This window comes from Tuber melanosporum (assembly GCF_000151645.1).
Source record: "Tuber melanosporum whole genome shotgun sequence assembly, scaffold_11, strain Mel28".
Classification (NCBI taxonomy): domain Eukaryota; kingdom Fungi; phylum Ascomycota; class Pezizomycetes; order Pezizales; family Tuberaceae; genus Tuber; species Tuber melanosporum.
The window spans coordinates 276,545-298,447 of NW_003298766.1; the positions used below are offsets into that span (position 1 = coordinate 276,545).

A 21,903-nucleotide genomic window follows, 5' to 3' on the forward strand; every position below is an offset into this window, starting at 1 on the left:
ATGGAGCACTTCAAGAGATGGCCCTGATGTTTACAGATATGTCACAATCAATTTTGACATTCTCAGCACCAGCAGTGGGACAAGCTGAACTTGGCAATATGGACATCAGTGGTTTTGAGGTAGGCTAAGGTAAACGGGTTGCTGAAAGAGCCCTGTTGCCCCTTTTGTGGATTGCTATTGGCAGAGGGCAATTTGGATCTCGAGTTGCATTATAAGAGAACAGAGGGATGTTGGGATAGACTGTATATTTCTTTTATCGAGTTTGTAGGACAAATTGTGTTGAAGGCAGATAGGAGTGAGGGTATGAGATAGTGGCTAGGTAGCAGGGTAGGAAGACATGTTAATCTAGGGCGGCACTAGTTACTGTGAGCGCCCGTTAGCCCACATGAGTAGTGATTTTTGGATTTACATTTGGGAGGAGTGGTTTTGGGGCGGAATGAGTCCGTGGTAGTGTGTATTTTAGATAGTTTGTTTTATGGAGCGTGGGGGGAGACTAGTCATATGTCAGTGTTGGTGGTACTAGTATAAATAAAATTAGATTGAATTCAAAGTACTTTTTCTACTTATTACTTTAACGAATATAAAACACCTTTATGCTCTTTATCATTACTACCCTCTTTATTGCTACTATGATAAGAATACTCTTCAAAAAGAAGAGTTAGAGAAAGCTTACAATAGGCATTCCTGATAGAAGACAAAGGTCTTGTACTATCGGTAATGTAGGCAGAATCCTAGTGCTATCGTAAGGTGAGAAGAAGAAAGAAAAAAAGAAGTATCATTCCCCATTGCCAAGAACTAACCATCCGAAGGGGGATCATTACACTGTTTCTGATGGAGGTTAAGGCTGGTTGGAAGAAGATAGTAAATTTGAGAAAGCATTACAAGAAGATAATGAAGGCATTGTGTATAGAGATTAGGAGGAAAGGGCGTAAAAGGTGCTGTGTGAGATAAATAATAACAGTTTTATAGCCAAATAAAAATTATGATATTCAAAAATTATTGTTGAGTATGAAATTATTGTTGAGCTGTCGGGCACTCCTCGGGAGTGCCCAAGGTTTGTAAGCGTGCGAGCAACCGGGGGTTGTGGCTGGTGAGCCACAACCTTGGCACGTGTAGTACCACGGTAGAGTTGCCGAGTAATCTCTGCTCTAGTCAACAGCTCAATTGCTTAATGAACCCATATCAAAATATTACGTCGTAGTCAATGACAAAACCTATGCATATTCGGAAGTCATATTACAACAAGGTTGTCGTGCAGGGCACTGAGTGATGGTCGATGACGCCTAAACTCGTTCCGCTCCTTGGGGGAGGGGGATATATTGACGGGGGGGGGACGATATCGTTCCTGCCCTGCATGAGCGAGCGACGAGATCTGACATGCAAGCAGTGTTTAAGAAAAGGTTGTGAGTTTATCTTGAGCGCTGGTATAATACCTGAAAGGATTACTCTGCTTCTCTCATATCATACCTCGGGTATGATGATACAGGCACCAGAGTGTTCAATTGTCTTGGCGAGCAACGGCGACAAAAATATTGAGGTTAGATGTGTGGACTACGGTATCCATCGTCGGCGATGGGAGGGGAAATTCCAGTAACGGTTCTGGGGTCTACAGGTTCTGGATATCGTGCTGGGTTTATTCTATGCCGTATCGAGAGCATGTGCAGCGATCGTTCACGAGCATCTCCTGCATTGGAAGTACCGGTACTGTACCATCCCCATGAAACACTTTTTGGTTCACTAACAGGATGAACTTGGCGCGTTCAAATCCCTAGCTACACAGTAGTTGCTGAGAGATAAACCGGGGGGTTGGGCACATTGCCGGATCGGCGCTCCCATGGGGACTTTTCCCTGATCTATTCCGTCCTCGGCTCCGGTACCGTCGAATCGATCGATGTATGGTATAGGACCCTTTTTGCGAAAATCTCTCACGGTGACGGTGGGGAGGAGCGCAGGAAGTCCCACGTAACATGATGCAGAATGCGGATCCCCTCCTCCTCCGCCTCTTCCCCCTCCTAGACCCTTAATGTTACTCTGAACCGCGGAGTGAGAGTAGGGAGGAGAGTACAGTAGGAGCACGGGGTTTTACGATCACAAGGGACGACATAAATGATTAGGAATCTCTCACCTTTTTTTTCTGTTTTGCTTTTCCGTTCTGTGGTGGTGTGTGCCTGTGTCTGTGTTTCTGTGTCTCTCTCCACAAGGCTGCAAGTACTAACTATCATGCTGTGCTCGTACAATACTGTACAGAATCGAAGTGCAATTATCAGCTGAATATTGTATTTTGGGATTCCTCCCCGAGACTCTTTTAATATAATCCACACATACGCACATACCACCCACGCCCCCCCCTCCTCTCCTCCACTCGCTGCTGCCCCGCTCTATTGGCATTCCCCCGGCAGTTTTTTTGGTGGACTATTACTTCGGAGCTCTAAGCATTCCTGAAAACGAAAGAGGTTCGGTTCAACCTGTGGGATGAAACATTGCTTCTGATCCGATCCCATCATCATCTCAACATCGAACGCGCTATCTACTGTCAACCCCGCCCGGGACTTGACAGCGACAGACATCGTAAAGTATATATTCCCCTCCGTTCGCACTCTCGTGCGCGAAACTATCCTTACGCTCGAGTTACAGAATAAAAACGAGAAGGACCCTTCAAACCTCCCTCCTCCCCCCCGCGAAGGATACAAATAACGGTGGATAAATAGATAAATAAATAAAAGCTCTATCTATTGCGCACATACCCCAAATAACACAAACGGGAAATAAACGAATTAAATGCCGCACTCCCACAATTACCCCGCCAACCAACACCCCGACAACCAAAACCCGATCCCGACCCCATCACGCCGCCACCACCGCTGGCAACGGCAGACCACAAACCTCGCGCCCCAAAAGCGTGCTACTAGGTCCCTAGAATCATGGCTCCTCTCCGACCTCGGCCGTCTCAGCATGACCACCGCCGTCCCCAACCCTACCCGACCACCCCCCAACAACGACAGCGACGGCGCAAGGTCGAGAACCCCACCGAGAACCTGCTATACCCATACCCATTACACCTCTTCCTCACCTTCATGCGAACATTCGTGCTCGTCGTCTTTGGCTTCCGCATCCTCCTCCCTCCCGCGATCACGAGGCCGGACGCCGTCCACTTCTAGCAGTGGCAGCAGCAGCAGCAGCATCAGCAGTGGTGGTGGTGCTCGGGGAGAACGCGCGGAGGATGGTGATGGATTACCAACGTACGGATCCACCATGGAATTACGAGGACGGGAGAATGAAGCGTTGTGCGCACCACGACGATGACGGGGAGTGGTGGTGGTGCAGATGCTTCGGGAAATTGAAAGTGGGAGCGATAGTGATGATGACGACGACGGGTTGGAGAGGGAGAGGGGGGGAGGAAGAATATGTTTAGGAGGTAATGTTTATTGTCTATTATTATTTATTGATTTCTGTCTCACCATCTATATCGTTTTGGCTTTCGCCTATTTGTTTGTCTTGTTTTTGAACCTCGTTAGTCCCCCCCTCCCCGTTACCTTGTATCGCTACGGAGGGAGGGAGGGCGTTGGCGACGTTCATTTTCATTTTCAATGGGTTCACAGGAGTTTACGGCGTACCATACACCAACGGTCGGTGTCAGTGTTAGTGGCTACTATCCATTTTTCCTTCATTTTCCTTATTTTTCTCGGGCGTTAGGGCTAGATGGATTGATGGATCGTCTGGTGTAGACTTAGACTTAGACTTGGGCTTGATCTAGGTGTTCGAGTGAGTTTGCATGATTGGGCGGCGTTGGTTGGTGAACCGGTTGGAGTTTTATTTATTTCCTGGGTGTATCATATATTGGTAAATAAAATTTGGGTTTGGTATGGTGTGATACATGGATGGGCGAATGGATGGTTGAATTGGTGTTTAAATGTTGGGTTCTCATGTTTGGAGAAAGGGGACCTTGAGTACCGTAAATGGTGGGCGGGGAGCAGGATCGATATCACCAAGCGAGCCAACCAGCACGGGGAATCCCCGGTATAGCGACGTACAGTACAAGCGAGTACCGTAAATGAATGGGTGGACAAGATGATTTGAATAACCGCAGGCAAAAAGCAATGAATGGGGTAGGTAAGTGGGTAGAAAATATCATGTGAAAAAAGCCGGACGGAATCGTGGTAACGTAAGTACCATGAATTAGGATACATGACTTGGGGGGGAGAAATTGGGGGATATGAAAGAAAATGAACGAATGAATGAAAGATAGAGTAGACTGAATGGATGGATGGAGAGAGTTTTTGTCTTGTTGGTCAATTAATCAATACCGATACGCCACTGGTCCGGGGGTCTGCAACATTGTATCCTCGTTAACACTTGCTTCTTTTTTTATATATAAAAAAAAAACATGGGACAAGATATAGTAAAGCATAGTACATACCGCAGGGCTAACTGGACTATCCGGTACCATCTCCCTCTCTCTCTGCCCATCCCTCTGCACATTCACCCCCGGACCCGCACCCCTCCTACCGCTCTCCCCCGGCGTACTTGGTTCATCACCAATACCACCACCACCCCCCATCGCATCCATACCTCTCCCCGCAACATCGGTAATCCTAGCCCCCTCCACAGTCTTATGCACCTCCTGCTTCTCGAGCGCCTCCTTGACAGCACGGGCATGCTTGCCAACAGCCATGGTTAGTAAGTCATTTGTCATTATCAACGTTGTCAGCGTGTCCTCGTCGATTCCACTGCCATCCCCGGCGCCGTCGCCACCTCCGCTGGCAACAGATATGTATCTCTGCATGGAGCGCGAGGCAGTTTTGCAGCGGTCGGCAAACTCGCGGATAAGTTCATTGCGCGGGATTTCCGGGTGCGGGGTAGATTGTAGCACTTGTTCGAGGAGTTTGGCGGAGGTTTGGGCTTCGGAGATGCGTGCTGCTAGTTCTTCCATGTTTGGGAGGTCCGGTTGGGTTTGGTAGTAGTGGTGAGGTCGGTATTGACCGTTGGTGTTGTTGGGGTTACCGGTGAAGAGACCGCCACCACCGCCGGAGGCGGGGGCAGACTTGGACAGCTTTGCCATGTTCCTCTTCTCCTTGGCCCATACCTCCACAAGTCCCTTCAATCCCTCCACCTCTTCATCCCCATGCCCCCCGACTCCGACTCCGACTCCGGCCCTCGCCGTCACCCTCCCGTCAAAGTGCTCCAGCGTCTCGACCAGTTTCAGTCGCACGCTCGGCTCTCGCCCATGCTTTAGTAGCTCCTTCACCGCCGCAACGAACTTGGCCTCGGCTAGATTGCGCGTGAAGGCGCAGCTTGGGTTGTCGCTGAGAATGCGTGTCAGCATGATGGCGTTGCACTGTGTGTGCGGCCGCAAACTGTTATTCTTCTTTGTCTCTAGGTACTTGCGTATCGTGTGCGCCGCCGCGCGCGCTGCCGTCGGCGAGGATTCGGCCAAGTCGACGATGGTGGGGAGGTAGAGCACCTCCTCGCCCGGGTTTTGGTTTTGCGGACCGCCAGATTCGCAGAACGATTTCTGGGTCGATTAGATAAGGATGGGAAGTGGGGCAGGGGAAGGGACGGGTACAGTAGCGATCACGATCCTCCCCTCCGGGGAATCATCCTCCGCTAGTGAAGCTGAAGAACCGCTTCTTCCGCGATCTCCTGCGTCCCTGTATCTTTCGCTTGCTGCGTTATCCCTCTCCCGATTAGCACCTCCAACCTCTCACGCTAAAGGCGAATAAAAGAGGGATAAGACAAACCATCCCCTTTCTCCCTCTTGAACGTTGTCAATATCCTCTTCATCTCCAATCCAGTCCACCTCTCTCTCTCTCTCTCTCTCTCTATCACACTTGTAGTCGTTGTCGTCGTCGTCGTCGTCGCTGTGTGTGTAGGGGAGCAAAGATGGCAAACGGTGGATGATTCTCTCCACAAACAAAGGAGTAAATAAAGAAAAATCAGACGTCGGTGGCTGGTTGACTGGGTGGATACGGTACTGTCCGAATCAAAGGGTACTGTACTTGTACGTACAGCACCGGTACGGTAGGGCTGCTGTAGGTAGCCCAAGTTATGTTATGTTATGCTATTAAATTACGGTAATCTACTAAGCGCGGGGTGGGGTGAAACGTAGAAATATGATACAAGCTCGAGATCGCCCGGCGCTTGTGTGTGTCTGGGGTTGTTAAGAGGCGGTGATGGGCACCTATCTTTCTCTTAAAACTTTCGGGCTCATGATATTATGGTAGATATCTTCAAATATATAGAAAAATCATCTCACATAAAAGTCCGCGTAATACTCTGCTCTATCATCGTGGAGTACCTGTCCTAGTTATGGTGGGTTGGACGTGATGATGGTGGCGATGATTATGATGATGGTGCAGTGGCTGAGCATACGGTACCACACCCTCACAACCCTTTGCCGCGTAAGTTAGGAGGTCATTACACTACGATAGAGGTATCACACCAAGCCTTAATTACTCTCGAGCAATCTTTCCCAAAGTCTAAGAATCCAATATGGAAGAGGTTTGCGTGGACAAGTGAAGGAGATAAAAAGATATCGTATTCTTGTTGCTTGTATAGTGCGGGTACAGTGGCCTATGTCCCGGATTGGATAGTTTTGGGTTGGATTCAATGGGTTGCGAGTGAGGGGCTATGTTTGCCTCGATTGAGGTGTGTGCGTGAGTGTGATTGTGGGTGTGGATGTGGGGTAGGCGGCTGTATAATACCGGTACTCGAGTAAGAGTACAAGTACCGTAGCGTCAGATGGGAGTGTGGAAGGAGAAGGGAAGGAAGGAAGGAAGGAAGAAGCGGTAAGGCAATGGTTTATTTATTTAAAACATCCTTACTATCACAATCCACTATCGTACAGCTCCCGCCGGGCTGAAGCATTTGCTAATTGGTGGCCGAGGGTGCCGTACCCGAATAGTTTACCGTACGATACGGTACCGTAGTAAGCCACCACGAAGATATCGGCAGGCCGGCGCAGGAACAACGCAAGAAAAGGCGGAAACCAGCCAGAGTTGTCATATCCTTATTAAACTCCAGACACCAAGTACCCGCCCCTTTCCATACTAATATCTTACAAAAATTTCCAAAACTTCCGAAAAAGCGCACAAGACGGATACAGAAAAAGAAAGGAGAAAAAGATCAAAAAAATACGAACTTTATACATGAAGGTTACCCATACCGCTACTCTGCTCTATCCAACTACGGCTCGGGTACCGAAATGATCTTGGAGGGACAACAAGTAAGGAAAAGAAGGCACGGACCATGACCACATTCCCCCCTCTCCCTCAACATCCGACGGACTGGAACCGGTTCGTGTCACAACCACTCACTTTGTCCATCGCCGAATCCAAAAGCAGAAGGAGGGGTAGATAAACGGAAGGGGAAAAAGAAAAACGACTTTTTTCTACAACGACAACTCCTCCCCGGTGTTTATGTTGTCCCCCCTCCCCTTCCCTTCAACCGGGTCACCCATCAACCCTCCGCACACATACCCACCGAATCTCTTCGCTGGCCAACACAATGGACCCCCAAGCCCAGAGGAAGGTGGGGAAAAAAAAGAAGAGTAGGTAGGACACCACGTGCAAGCCTCTCCGTGTAAAGAGGGGAGGACACCGCGTGGGGAACAGGAGGAAATATCTGGGGACGGGAAAAGGCGCCGGGGAAGGATATTACATATGAGGGAAAGGAAAAAGAAAAAGAGGAAAGAGGGCATAAGCACAAACTTTCTACAACCAATCCAGACCACCAACCCCACCGCCCCGTCCTCAGGTTTCCAACCAGCCAGCCCCAACACCGACAGCGGAAAGAGGGGGGGGAGGAGAAAATGCCCCAGTGCCAACGGGAGTCACAAGAGGGAGAAAGGAAAAAGAAAAAGAAAAGCAAGAAGGAAACCTTGATAAAGAAAAACCCCAAAGAAATTCGTTCCCATGATAAGAGAAAAAGCGAGAATAACCCCTTAGATCATCGATTGTGTAGTCTTCCCAAGCCATCATCACTGTCGCTATCATCGTCCTCCGCCAGGTCTGTCAACCCCACAGCAGCCTCCTCGTCCAGATGCCTCTCCAGCAGTCTTGCTCCAATACTACTCCGTGACCCACCAACGTCTGAGCGTCGCAGCTGCATGCTTCGCCGGACCTGCAAGCCGGTGATTCCATCCGTGGGCACCCCTTCACCATACGACGCCGATCCATTTGCTGCAAGCCGGTGGCCATTTGGGTCAGAGCGGGAGAGGTTGAGCAGGTAGACGCCCCCGAAAATAATCAAGAACCCACAAAGAAGCGAAATGGTGTTGACAGGATCAGTAGTGTTGAATCCCTGGAAGAGGATGAAGGATGCAATCAGGGTAGCAGTAGTGAACGTAACATAGTACAGCGGCGTCACTCTGACAAACATTAGCATATCATCTTATCGTTATCGAAATCTTGGGAAAGAGGCGACTAACAGTGAGCTCGAAAACTGACTCAATGCCTTATTGAAGTAGTTCATCTGCGTCAGGATGCAAACCGCCACAACTATAATAAAGACATAAGTGCTTGGATGCGTGAACTGGTTATTCCCCGCAAATGTCAATTTGACCGCAATTCCGAAAGCCTTGGAGCTCATAACCGTCAAAGACCCAACGCTCCCGCAGATCGAAATGTAGATCAGGGGATTCTTTTTTCCGTACTTGGGGGACACTTTGTAGATCATTATGGAAGAAAACGCCGACACTATGGCAACGTACGCTAAAAAGCCTGGAGGATAAACCAGTTAGATCGACCTCCGGAAACATGCAACCCACCAGAAAGACTGTGATTACCGGGCTGAATCGCATAGTACAGGATCTCATCAATCGTCTGAATGTCCTCGTCTGGAGGGGCATGCAGAACAATAATGACACTCCCGATCAAACAAATGGCGCACCCTAATTTGCCTAATACCCCGAGTTCTTCCCGGAGAAAATATGTCCCTAGTACCGCACTATAACCATCAGACGGTCCAAGTTAGATAGCGCCATCCAAAAGAAAGCCCGGTCCAGCTTCGGAAAAACCCACCCAACCAATACGCTCAGCGCTCCCAATGGTGTCACTAGAATGGCGGGGGCAAAGGCATATGCAGCAAAGTTTGCAATCTCTCCCAATATCACTACAATCCAAGTCGAACGGAATTCCGATGTCAGTCCAAATAATCCGTATACGAATTGAAGGCGTCTAGTGCAGCGGGTCTCCTACTTGTTATCATCCCTGCCCACCATATAGGATTTTTCAAATACTTGAAGCCTTCCCCTTCAAAGCCATGTCTATCCGCAGTCTCTATTAACCCCTAAAAGCGGCCTCCGTGGGCGCCGGATTAGTTCATATCCGCAGCGAAACAATAGACCTCATCGGGAGTGGCTACTTTTTTAGTCAATATGAAGCTCGTTCCTGCGCCAGCAAAAGAATCAGCAATGGTGTGACAACGGCAGCAGCGGCAGAGGACAGGTATTAACAAACCTATAGCCATACTCGAGGTGATAGCGAGGGCAAGCCCGATATATCTACGTCACGTTTGCGCGCGCCATCAGCTCACCAGTTCCCTCTTGTAGGCAACGTATGGGGGCGCACTTCTCTTCTACCAGCATCTTTGCCGTTCACTTCTATCCCAACAGCCTAGTCTGAAATCAATTCCGTCGTGCGCGCCCGCGGCCAACGGGTTCGGGAAAGACGGTCAAGTAAAGAGACCGAGAATATCCACTTCTAGAGTGACCACCTGAACCAAAGGAGAGGAAGCTATTCGCCGTCGTGGCGGTGGTAGTCGTTGTCGTGGGGAAAGGGAGATGGGGGGATGAAACGAATGACGCCGGTATAGATGCCAAGAGTGGGCGATGGGTGAAAAGACCAACAGATGTCGATGGTTTGTAGATCGATAACACGGTTGGGGTCGATTCAGTCAAAGGTAGATATGAAGGATAGGAAGGAGCCTAATTGAAGGAGGCAGGAGCCACGCGGCAGGCACAGATGGGGGGAACCTTCTTGCCCTGAGAACTGGAGTGGAGCGAGCACGAGTCTATTCTTCCGCTGCAAAAGCTGGGGTCTACTCGAGTAGGTGCAAGAGGCTCTGGCTTGGGTTAGGCTCGGGCTCACGAGAGAAAAATAGATGGTGGGTGGATGGATGTATGATAATTATGATAAAAGTCGGTTGGGTGAGCCCGCCGCCAACAATGGCTTTCTTTAAAGCCTTCTGTGAGGGAGGGGGCAAGTTCCTTTTCCTTTTCCTTTTTTTTCTTCTTCTTTTCTTCTTCCTCTTTCCCACCTTCACGAATCACGAACCCGCATGAGCCAGGGGGAGGGAGTTTAATGGAATCAAGCCGGTAGGCAGGGGGGCACGAAAGAAGGAAGATGACTAGCGGTTAAAGCGGTGGAGAAAGCTTGAGATGAGTTAGAGAGAGCGGGAAAGTACAATAGAATACCGGAAGTGAATGAAGAGGATAAAAAGAAGAAAGAGAAGAAAAAGAAATAGAATAGATGGAGATGATGATGATGATGGGAAAAGGGAATGAAGGCTCGTCTCTACTCGAGTACCACGAAGGGGTGAGAGAGGGGGGAAAATCGGTTTGTTACCCAAAAAAAAGTTTCGAAATAGTCCAGGTACGATATTTTGTGTGGATGGGTGGATAGATGGGGCTGCGGGAAAGGTGGTCTTTTCTGGTTGTGTGTGTGCGAAATCTGCGAGTTGGCGATCTTTCTTACACCGTGCAGAAACCCGAACCTTTCCTGGGAATGGATGAATGGATGAACGATCGAATGAATAAATAGAAAAAGTAGTATGATATCTATTTTTGTAACAAGCTGGGGCAGTAATTGGCTGGTCAAAAAAGGGGGGCTGAAAACCATGTTTCTTCTTGCCCTTCCAAGAACTCCCACTTGTACGAGTACTCGTACAGTACGGTACTCGAGTATGTACAGTACAGCATGATACAGTACCCTACAAAAGCTCAACAAAAAACGGGAACAAAAGATGACATGCCAATATTGTACTAGTACAGTACACAGACTCGAGCGGTCTAACTTGGCCTCAACTGCAGTATAACCATTCACGACATCAAACGCAGGGACCGCTACCAAGAACCGGAGGAAGAAGAGGAAGCGTCCCTTGTTCTCGAATCCTCTAGTTTCAACAATCATCTTTCACACAACGTTTCATCCTTCCCTCATCCGCACCTCCACTGCTCCATCCGACTCCATCACTTTCCTAGATTAGCGAAATGGATATGTGCGTGCAAGTATGATATCGCACGGTGCCACAAGCCGGTTCCCGTGAGACGCTTCATAATGAAAGTGATTGTGCGCCACGGCATCAAGCACGATGTCAAAACCCCCAGGATCTACGAGTATACTAAATCCCCGGTGGCCATGGCAAACTCAGCCCTACCAACATACACCCGGGGCGTGCTATTATTATTGAAAAATTGCAGGAAAAAAATACCTCCCAATGACCTGGCCTCGGAAGGGTCAGGAATTTGCACCAGCGGAAGTCATATGGTATCGTGATGAAGAACTAGGTACGATGCGCGGAAGTACTCGGCTATGACAACAATACTTGTACCATACTTTAGAACCCCACCACTCGATCCATCAATCATACGCAGGCAAACTTGCGCTATGGTTCCTGAAATATATCATACTACGGCAAGGCTCGGGACTCTTGCACCACTTCGGCGGGTGGCGCTTTTTTTTGTTTTCTTCTCCGGGCCGAGTTTGCTGGCTTGAACCCCAAGGAAAGATACGGCGTGATACCCGCACCATACCGGTACTAGTACCTTACCGCATCATACCTGTGCTCACTGGGACGGAACTTGCCGGGATGGTTGATCATAGTAAATCACTCGTGTCATTTGTTAATGGCCACATCTCTCTCGGGCGGTTGGGAGGTGATGTGCTGTACTGAGCATAACATCACTTTTGTGGTGCCGGAATTTCATTGTGATGTGTTTGCATTATCTCAGGTTCAGGGGGCCAAAACACAGGAACTCACCCTTCTACTTAACAATCCAGCTCTGCCGGGCCTTGTGACGTCACGAGAATCGAATGCGCATATAAGGGTACGATAATCGAATTCAAAAAAGACCTAGCCGGAGCACAAGATGAAAAAGGAAAAGAGGAAAAAAAAGAGAGATGTTTAGTACAATTCTTTCCAACACTGTCCAGAATGTCGTGCCGACGCTTCAATGCGCAGCAGCCAAGCTCCTACGCTCCAACTCCCCGATGACCGCCCCAATCCTCTCGACGACTCCACCCCCTATGGGAAAACCAGACACCATGGTCTTAACAGTGCCCAGAATCTCGTTTCTGCTATCCGCATATTCCAAGCAGCCAGCCTTGACCCTGGCCTCGGAAATCATAACAGTACAGTTCATGGTGTGCGTCCTAATCGCTGAAATCTCGCTCGACAGCGTGGCAGTCTTCCCGTTTAGCGAGGGCACCTGCGTGCCAAGATCTGCCACACGGGCTTCTAGGTTGACCAGTATCTGCTTCTCTGCTCGCTGGGCCGACTGTTCGCGCTCGAGAGCTGCCTTTTCTTGCTCAGCTTGGGATCGCTCGTTCTGGGATCTCTGGAGGTCGTGGTTGTGCGCTGCCAACCGGTCGTTTTGGCCACCGATCTGAATTTCTAGGGTTTGGCATTCCTGTCGGAGGACGTTTGCTTCGTTTTGGCGAGCACGGGCGACATTATCTTGATCACTGCGGATGATTTAGCTTGATCCTCATTGTGGTGCAGGGACGTGCGCAATACCCACCTAGCGTAAGCAAGACTTCCTGCCGTAGCGGCGAAGACGACTGGGGCCAATGGGCCCGCAAATATGGAGAGGATTCCAAGACCAACACCGGCCTAACTTGTCAGTGTCTTTTCTGGCATGGTGTCTTGAGGTCTTGTGGGTGAGTTTAGACTCACTGCCCTGGCGCCATCTCTCCGCTCTCTCGCCCTTGCACTTTCTGCATTAGCTGCGTCTCGCTGTCTCTCCTTGTTGTGCAGCTCGTTTCTCTTGTTATTCAAAGTACTCTGGGTTGAATCCTTCTGTACTTGAACATCTCTGATAGCATTGTTTGTCGTCCGGATTCTGTTTTGAATTCCCCCAATTTGGCGCTCGAGATGTGCCAATCTTTCATTGGTCTGACTTGAGAGCGTATCAAGTCGACTTTTACCTGCGCTAATCTGCTCTCTTAGCCGTGCGAGCCCGATTGTTTGGAATTCGGCTATTTCAGTGGCTAGTCTATTGATATGGTCTAGTCCGAGGCTGCTGGCGCCTTCGGCTTCGTGAAAGCGGTCATGGACAGATGCGGCCTGGTTTTCAAACTCAGGTTCAATATGTGTTTCCTGAGCCCCTGCGTCTAAGAGTCTATCGTCTGTCGCTTTCAGGTATTCGAGGAGGCCGAGCACCTGCGAAAGTGCTGCGGAAAGCTTGTCTTTCGCTACTGCAAAGTCCGTCGCATCGACTGTGGCCAGGCGGGCTTTGTAGCCTTCGTAAGCGTTGAGCTGATGGCCGAGAAGGCTTTCTAACGATTGGATAGTGTCGTGGAGTGAAGACATGGCGAATTTTTGCTATCCCAAGGTGTTGAGAGTTGGATATTGTAAAGGTTCCACTGCGGGGTTCTGAGCTCCTGGGATTTATAATTAAGGCCCACACTAGGTATCCATCTCCCCCTATTCCCCGAGGGGCCCACAGTTCCTGTGTGGGAAGATTTCCCAGTATTTTCTTTCTTTTTTTTGCTCCCCCCCTCTTTTGAATTAGTCTACGGGTAGGGGGACTGGCTATCCACCATAATCACAAACTCTGCCTCTTACCGAATTGCTCTCCAACCAATTGCGCATCAAACCCACTTCTCAAAGGATCTTTTCTTCCGAGAGAGTGGGTGCATCGGGGTCCCAGCCCCGCCTCTTTCTGAAAGGGCTCGTGCCCGTGGGATTGCCTGGAACTGGATTAGCGTAATGAATTTGTCCTGGCATTACTGTAAAACCGGAGAAGCACATTGCTATCATGGGGGTTTAGGAAGCCTGCGGGAGGTAGTGACATATGCTACTCCAACGGATGAAACACATGATCCCATACGGACAGACCTCTACAATATCACGAAGATCGTACTCAGGGAAAAGGTCATCGAGGCGGTGCCCGGTATGTGCGGGCCGGCCCGCGATTCGTTAACATCCATTGCTGCGATACTCGATCACTCCTCGAATATGGTATTCATGCACTGTAATGTCTACAGCATATACGTACGCAGGAAATTTAGATTGGCAATCGGCAAACTGAACACTGCCTGGGTGTGTATGATACGAGGGCTAAGCAGTTCTTGTTTTTTCAGAAAAGTCGTTTCTGAGATTCAGCGAATGGCCTTTAGACACGAACCCAAAATACAGCAATAGTGGATGGTGGGGATGGGGGGGGGGTTGATACTGTCGATACAGATCATTACACCCCCGCATTCAATCACAATAACCATTCCTTTAGCTTCTTTTGAGCAGGATTGCTGTATTCGTAGCCATATCAAGGGGAGGTGATGTGGGTTGGTTGGTTAGGTTTTATTGGTTGGGAACGGCTGTGCCGTAAGCGCCTTGGTAACACAAAAGTTGCGGGTGGCCTAGTTGGTGGCCTAGCTAAGATCTGCGCATATTAGTTGGCAGAGGACATAACAAACCACCGCAGATCACAATCCCTGATAACAAACAACTTTATTGGCCATTGTCCCCAGTATTTTGCCAGTAGTCTACTGTACATTACCGGAGGGGATGGATATAATAGAGCATTTTGCCCTTCTCCGCTCCGCAGAGTGGGAAATCACTTAAACGAAGATATTGTTTTTGAGATCTTGCCTTTTAGCCATGCCTTCCTCAGTCGACCCAAATGATGAACGCCAACAACAACTCATACAGGAAATGCCCGGGATTACAATGGAGATCATCCAGAGCGGCTTGATGAGGTCCAATTGGGCAGATCTCCTAAGCGCAGCCCCCCTCTCGGTTTCTATATTGGGACAGTGCTTTATTGCCGCTTCGGCGCCGGTAGCATTGACGATGACTTTGGAGAAAGGTGGTGAGGAGGGTTCGCTCATACCGTGAGATTCTATTTGTACCCTTTCAAATACCAAAGTTGATGAAACCAGTCACCGTTCCTTACGGGCCAACTTGTTCCACTGTGGAAATATCGGGCAGCGGGCATTCATGGACGCTCAATCGAGGATGCAAACTTTGACCACGCTATCCAACCATATTTGCAGGAATAATGGGGTTGTAAGGATAAAGCCTATTCCTTCTTCCTCTTGTTCTCCCCAAATGGGGCCTGCTCACAGATTTCTTTGGATAGATCAATCAAATACTCGCAGTGTTGGATGACCCGAAAACCGCGAAAAAAACACTTCGTCGGTTGATGAGTAGACTTGAAACATCATCTCGTCGATGTAAGGAGGAAGCGGAAGCAATGGAGAAACAATTTGATTCCTGGAAGGAGTTTGTCTCAAATCTCCGATTAGCTGTCACGGATAGCGAAAGTGTGTGCCCTGGCGCTCCTTAGGAATAAGTGTTAGACTGACGATTGTGATAGCGGAGAAAGCAAACTTGATGAAGCAAAACGAGGAGCAGCGCATTGTCCGGCAAGCTAACATAGAACAAAGGGAGAGGGCGGAAGAGGAAGCCCGGAAGGCGGTTTTAGCACTGCAGGATGCCTTCAGGGACGCTAGTAAGTCACTGCAAACTGCCATGTCAGGTGTCAACCAGGCAACAGAGTCGCTGGGGAAGAGCCCGGACCCGGCATCAATTCCCAAGGTCAACCTTTATAGGCCGAGTGAGCACAGTATGTATTCCTGGGATATATGAGAGTTTATCCTCGATTTAAAGCTGCTGACAGACTTCTGTAGGGGTCAAGGACGGGTTGCTGGGACAGACGGTCGATTGGATAACAGGTGGAAGTCGTGCTGCTCGGCGAGCCGAAAGGGAATACAATGAAGCTCAGCTGAGAGCTGGTGAAATTCAGAAGGAGTTTCTGAGAGACCACTACGAAGCAGCAAGAAAGAGGGTTGAAGAGGCTAGGAAAAATGCAGCGGAAACCCAAAGAATACACATGGCCATACTCGAGAAACAAAGGACGGCGGAAGAGGAGTTGCAGAAGGCTTCTGAGGCCATAATTGAGTCCACTTTGGATTTGAGTAATCTGGATACCGAGAAGTTAACATTGGTATGTTTGCCCAACAAGACTTTGAAGAATTCTCCGGCGTGGACCTTTCTCACATAGAACACCGTCGATAGACACAGATACAAGATATCCTAAAAGAATCTCTTAGTGCACTAACCTATCTTAAGGCCCAAGTAACAAGAATTGTGGACTTCTATTCCGGCATCACACTCATGGTCAAAGATGCGTCAGAACATGCTTGTGATGAGTTCCTTGATACAATTAACACGGGGTTCGAAGATGGGGATGACGAAGCAAAGACAATCGAAAGGATGGAGCTGCATGAAATGCAGAAACGAGTGAGCGTTCATGGGATACAAAAATCAAGAATTCCAACTGATAAAGATCGGAATAGGATGTGCAAACAACCGCGCTAAGAGTCCAGAGTTACTTCTCAGTCATCCAGGAAGTCTCGTCCATTTATGTCCAGGTCTCGAGGCGTCACATCCTCCCGGGAATTAGTATGATAGACGAGCTCGGGCTCCAGGATGGGCCGGATCCGGGAGAAAACGCAAGAAAGAGACAGACGCTAGACGACTATGCCCACACAACCAGGACCGAAGTCCAGATGGTGGCCACTGTGGTATGAGCCCTTTCCCTCACACTGCCCCAAACCAGTGAATAATGGCCCTCGGTTGTACATGTGAAGAAGGAAAGTAAATACTGACGTGAGTCTATTTGTTTAGAAACAAGAAGAAATCAGGAGCGGTTTGTGGAGAAGGGTTAGACAGTTCGCGACGCAAGCTAAATTGCTACCACCTCCTACCCGCGAGGAGTTGGCACAGGAGGAGGAAGATGCGGAAACTTACTACCCAGCTGAATAGCTACCCGCCGTACAGGTATGTAGGTAATCGTGGGAAGGTGGTTAGGAATTTGTGGGTTCTGGATTTGCTTTTATTCTTGTTGTGTTTCGATGGGGTCGAATCGGTGGGGATTTCAGAATCCCGGGTGATGCTATTTGGGTGCTTAGGAACCAAGATTCGACGATGAATATTATCTTATATTACACCTCAAGCACTCCACAATGTAGTTTCTGTGACACGTACTAACTAACCCTCGAATAGAGGAGCCTTTCAGGTGTCTAGCCCTCACGGGTCGAGTGACCGAGAGTGTACTGTACATGCACCTGATGAGCATCGTGGACTATTGAGGTGACCAGCACATAAGGACAGTATTATGGTAGGTTTCAACCCACGAGCTCTAGTTATTTCCATCTCCCGGGAGCGTGAGTTGCATGGTCTCCGTGGTTCGGGCAGCCGCCCACCCACAACGAAGGAGGAGGCGAAGCAACAAATTCCAGCTAAGCAGCTACGGTAAGTTACACCAACGCCAGCATCAACAACCACGTTGCGCTAAAAACGAGAGAGGAGCGCTCTGGCACCATACCGGTACGAGTACTGTACTCGTATTTCAGCATAACGCTATCGCTAAATGCTATCCCCTGGCTCATGGGAAATCAGAGCACATAATTCGGGCGCGAGTCTGTTCGACGACCCAGCCATTTCACCTTAACCGCGAGCGGGAACCCAACTTCCTTGGCAAACTCCTGGTTAAAGCGCAGTGGTGTGCTGACTCGAGGGCGAATAGCCAATGTTTACGTGTGCAAAGCCAGAGAGAGCTGGACGTGTTCCTAATACTGTAAATATAAGCTCTATGATATTCAGAAGACGAGGCTTGCGACCAAATCTCGGACAACGGATGAATTACGGCAGGGGTTGAGCCTCCATAAGAACTTGAGAGTTGTGGCTTGCGGTGGCTTATTCCATGCGAATGATTTGGAATCATCCCCGTAGGCCTGGAGAATGAAAGATTCAGATTACCGTAAGCGAAATCTAGGGCGAAACCGTTACCGTTACTGGCACTTCGCCTAAGGAAAGAGCCGATATCCTATCTCCAGAAGCACACAGCCCGAACGGCTGGGGGAGTGTTGCACCAGTACCGGTATGATACCGGTACACGAGTACAGTACCAGAGCCCATCCATCACACATGCGAGCATGTTTTGACAGCCGCGACACTCTGCAGTGCTATTATGGTGGCTCAGAGGTGTAGGCTTTGTCGATGCGAGCACAACCTCATCTGACATGGGGTCAACCTTACCGCTGATTAGTCCGGGGGTTTTGGTTGAAATTGACCTCATGTTTCTCTTGGAACGGTGGGACTTTTGGGCGGTTACAGTGACGGCTGAGACCGTGCCCCTTGACTTCGTCTCCTATTCGCCGCAGAGGAAGTGACGGTCTTTAATTGTGGTTTAGAATTCTCTAATGTTGCCAGCAATTAACCCTCTCCGTTTTCCAATGGTAGCTTCTGAGGATCCTTCCAATCATGAGAGAAAGCATCATAGGTTAACTTTTTATAATCGCATTTAACCATTGTCGATAATCCATTAGGTTAGGCTAACGCATAAGAACTTGAAGGGATTCAAGGGCCATGTGACGCCTGTTGCAGTATTTGGGGATATTCTCATCCTAATTCCAAACATGATTGGATTATGGCTGTACGAGTGCTGTAAAGAACTGAGCAGGCATTCCCAGAAGTGGTACAGCGGAAATCAGCCATGGTCAATGAAGCTGTGCAGCAAGTTCTTCTCACGGCCCAATCATTTGGAATATTGCAGAATGACGCGTGGAGAATACCGGGATCAGTCAAAGATTCTCGTTGGCCATACACCCGTTCCCACATTCTTGGGGGTTCTCTATCCACGTTCTACGATTCCACGGGGACACGAAATACTCCATCTCTTTCCCTTTATATCTTCCAACCCCCCCCCCCCCCCAAGAACTCGTGGTTCAAAGAAGCTTTCTTCTTGCCAACCCTCATCGAGCCCTCGGCCCTGCACTTTCCAAAACTCTAAGTCAATTCCTTATCATTGTACCAGATTTGCTACCGGTAGCCAAGTAGTAATGCGTGAGTAGGAGGAGGCACCCTTTACACTTGTTGAACATTCCCCCAGGGAAACCTAACAAATGAATTGGTTTTCTAGATCGACTCAATCGAGCTGCGAGCTGTGAGGCAGACACCGAAGGATTTAATCCCTTTTGTCGACTGCGTCAACACCGTCGGAGAAAAGCACTCTCTCGGTTAAGGAACAGGTATTCTTCACAGGATGGGCCGAATAAGGATAGGGAAAGGGTAGCCACGGCAAGATCGCCCCCGACAGCCGAGGAGAGCTTTGGTTCTCAAGCCACCGTTGTTCCCGAGGGGCCTAATCGAGTGGACACCATAACCATGGAGGAAGGTCGACCACAGATGGCAAACATACAGAGAATGTCTCATTACTCAGAAAAGGAGATGGAAGAACACAAAACCATCTGGGGACAGTTCAAAGCTGCAATATTTAACAGTTGGATTAACGTGTTGCTCGTGTTTGCTCCCGTGGGAATTGCTACACATTATGCTGGGGTTGATCCGTGAATACCCCTTTCCTTGCCAGCTAACGATGAATAATTGCTAACGTGTGAGGACGTCCCAGGACAATCGTTTTTGTAATGAATTTTGTTGCTATTATACCTTTAGCCGCCTTATTGTCATACGGAACGGAAGAGATTGCGTTGTATTGTGGTGATGTTTTGGGTGGTCTGTTGAATGCTAGTTTTGGGTAGGTTTCTTTCCTTTTCTTTTCAATTTGGGAATTGCTGGATGGAGCTAACTATTCTCATAGTAATGCGGTGGAACTCATAATCTCGATACTCGCACTGGTTAAGGGTGAGATAGTGATTGTCCAAACATCACTCATTGGAAGCATTCTCAGCAATCTGCTACTCGTGCTTGGCTTGTCTTTCATCGCGGGCGGTTACAATCGTATCCAGCAAAGCTTCAACACTACCGTTGCTCAAACTGCCAGTAGTCTTCTGGCCCTTGCGGTAGGTAGCCTGGTCGTACCCACAGCATTCCACATGGCTGGACCTTCCAACACGGGTATTACAGAACTTAGCCGTGGCACTGCCGTCATCCTACTGTTGGTTTACGCATCCTATCTTCTATTTCAGCTCAAAACCCACAGTGACATTTACAACGAACCCTCGGAGAAATCACCCAAGCGAAACCACGTTGAGCCGGCTGGAAAGTCACTCGTTCATGCGAGTGCCAGTGTCTCACATGCAGTAGTTATGGGAAAACCGAGACCAGATGACCCGGTTGAGGAAGAAAGGGAGGAACCGGACCTTACGTTGTGGGCTGCTGTTATTTTGTTGGCTGTGAGCACGGCGCTTGTTGCTATCTGCGCCGAATGCTTGGTTGACTCAATCGATCATCTCGTCACCAGCGCAGGTATCAGCAGGGTCTTTGTTGGGCTGATTCTGCTCCCGATTGTGGGAAACGCTGCAGAGCATGCTACTGCCGTTACTGTGGCAATAAAGGATAAAATGGATCTTTCGATTGGCGTCGCTGTTGGATCTTCGATGCAGATCGCCCTTCTTGTTATTCCGTTTATTGTTGTGCTTGGCTGGATCATTGGAGAAGATGAGATGACATTATACTTTGACGGGTTCCAAGTTATGATTCTGTTTGTATCGGTCCTGTTGGTGAATTATCTGATCCAGGTACCCTTTCTGTCCTCTCTTGGTCTTGAGCATATACTAACGGAGATTGTCTGCAGGATGGCAAATCAAATTATCTTGAGGGAAATTTGTTAGTTGCGCTATATGCGATTGTTAGGTATGTACCCCCGTACTCTGCGTATATTCTTGGAAGTATTTCAGCTAATTGTGAATGTAGCCTCGCATCTTTCTTCTATCCAGAGGAGGGTCCATTAGCGCAGGTTTCCGAATAACGTCATACTCTTTCCTTCACTCCTTCTCTCAAAGCTCATATGTTTAATCGTTTGGGATATGGTTGTTTTTTGTTTATTGTTTGTCTATTTTGTAATCATACTGTGTCGCAATTCCCTGTATGCCGAGTCTTTTGTTTTCATATTTGGTGTAGAATGTATCATAGTATATCACTCGAGAGCTTCATCGGTGGATCGTGTCTGCCGTAGCAATGTGCAGTGGCTATAGAAGAAATGTTAGTAGACATAAAATAAATTAATCAAATAGGAAGTAGTGAGCAACAGAAAGGGAAATAGACTGCTATCTATCGAGCTCGCCCGAGCTCATCATCCACACACTGACTTGTTCGGACACCCTCATCAATAAGACACTAACCAAAGTTAGCACCAAGTATTGAACAAAAGAAAAGAGGAACGACACACTAACCGAGGAAGAGATGTGATAACATCAAATACCCCTGGCTAGGACCCTTAGTTGTGAATAGAATAAGACTTTAACGAAGAACTTGAGAGCATAAAGAGATCTACGGTTACTTGTGACTAATCCCGCGTTATACTAGCTATGTGGTATTTACAAACTTCAAATTGAAGCCCAAAAACACAAATTTCAGTGACTCGATATGTGCCCTATTCCCTTGAGTCACAATCAAGCCATGAGCAAGGGAGCCGCCACATATATGGCCAATCCAGGTCAGGCTCCACGACACGTAAATATCATAATATTATGTGGTTTGCCAGGCCAATCCACCGCACATCATCAGCACGCTTATGCGGGGCAGTGTAATAAATGCACTTTTCTGTTTTCTCAGGGCAGCATATTTCGTAAGTACCCCATAGCAAAAAACTGTCGAAAGGCCGCCGGGAAGATACCGCTGCCCTTGGGTAGTAGTACCACACTGCGCAATAATGGTTTTTAGGAAATTAGATATCAGCTCGAGGTACATTTTCCGGGTGGGAAGTGCCCGAGGCTTTCT

The 21,903-nt window shown here is 48.7% G+C and overlaps 5 protein-coding genes; 2 read left to right on the top strand and 3 right to left on the bottom strand.

The window, feature by feature from the left end:
* Nucleotides 1-4,111: 4,111 nt before the first annotated feature.
* On the bottom strand, nt 4,112-6,309 carry GSTUM_00004241001 (uncharacterized protein). XM_002835489.2 has 4 exons: nt 5,739-6,309; nt 5,564-5,664; nt 4,418-5,512; nt 4,112-4,327 (listed from the first exon to the last, which is right to left on the bottom strand). The coding sequence occupies exons 1-4, from the start codon at nt 5,779-5,781 to the stop codon at nt 4,298-4,300; spliced, it is 1,269 nt and encodes a 422-aa protein (XP_002835535.1). The 5' UTR covers nt 5,782-6,309; the 3' UTR covers nt 4,112-4,297.
* Nucleotides 6,310-6,995: 686 nt separating this feature from the next.
* Nucleotides 6,996-10,698, bottom strand: GSTUM_00004242001 (uncharacterized protein). XM_002835490.2 has 6 exons: nt 9,456-10,698; nt 9,195-9,386; nt 9,018-9,108; nt 8,783-8,943; nt 8,426-8,717; nt 6,996-8,365 (listed from the first exon to the last, which is right to left on the bottom strand). The coding sequence occupies exons 2-6, from the start codon at nt 9,202-9,204 to the stop codon at nt 7,945-7,947; spliced, it is 975 nt and encodes a 324-aa protein (XP_002835536.1). The 5' UTR covers nt 9,205-9,386; nt 9,456-10,698; the 3' UTR covers nt 6,996-7,944.
* Nucleotides 10,699-12,038: 1,340 nt separating this feature from the next.
* GSTUM_00004243001 (uncharacterized protein) lies at nt 12,039-13,527 on the bottom strand (the record flags this gene model as incomplete). XM_002835491.2 has 3 exons in its annotated part: nt 12,039-12,680; nt 12,737-12,828; nt 12,892-13,527. 3 exons carry the CDS (start codon nt 13,525-13,527, stop codon nt 12,167-12,169), a joined length of 1,242 nt encoding a protein of 413 aa, XP_002835537.1. The 3' UTR covers nt 12,039-12,166.
* A 1,245-nt stretch (nt 13,528-14,772) lies between these two features.
* GSTUM_00004244001 (uncharacterized protein) lies at nt 14,773-16,258 on the top strand (the record flags this gene model as incomplete). XM_002835492.2 has 5 exons in its annotated part: nt 14,773-15,050; nt 15,099-15,482; nt 15,536-15,784; nt 15,849-16,165; nt 16,223-16,258. The coding sequence occupies exons 2-5, from the start codon at nt 15,413-15,415 to the stop codon at nt 16,256-16,258; spliced, it is 672 nt and encodes a 223-aa protein (XP_002835538.1). The 5' UTR covers nt 14,773-15,050; nt 15,099-15,412.
* Nucleotides 16,259-18,779: 2,521 nt separating this feature from the next.
* On the top strand, nt 18,780-21,200 carry GSTUM_00004245001 (uncharacterized protein; the record flags this gene model as incomplete). XM_002835493.2 has 7 exons in its annotated part: nt 18,780-19,068; nt 19,145-19,571; nt 19,634-19,759; nt 19,823-20,210; nt 20,304-20,702; nt 20,759-20,817; nt 20,878-21,200. The coding sequence occupies 7 exons, from the start codon at nt 18,780-18,782 to the stop codon at nt 20,930-20,932; spliced, it is 1,743 nt and encodes a 580-aa protein (XP_002835539.1). The 3' UTR covers nt 20,933-21,200.
* Nucleotides 21,201-21,903: the final 703 nt, after the last annotated feature.

Coding starts and splice junctions, on each gene's coding strand:
- GSTUM_00004241001 (XM_002835489.2), bottom strand. CDS start 5,781: ATGAAGAGGATATTGACAACGTTCAAGAGGGAGAAAGGGGATG. Junction 5,513..5,563: donor GGAGGATCGTGATCGCTACT/GTACCCGTCCCT, acceptor TAATCGACCCAG/AAATCGTTCTGCGAATCTGG. Junction 4,328..4,417: donor ATAGTCCAGTTAGCCCTGCG/GTATGTACTATG, acceptor ACAATGTTGCAG/ACCCCCGGACCAGTGGCGTA.
- GSTUM_00004242001 (XM_002835490.2), bottom strand. Junction 8,944..9,017: donor GCGCTGAGCGTATTGGTTGG/GTGGGTTTTTCC, acceptor TGATGGTTATAG/TGCGGTACTAGGGACATATT. Junction 8,718..8,782: donor GTACTATGCGATTCAGCCCG/GTAATCACAGTC, acceptor TTTATCCTCCAG/GCTTTTTAGCGTACGTTGCC.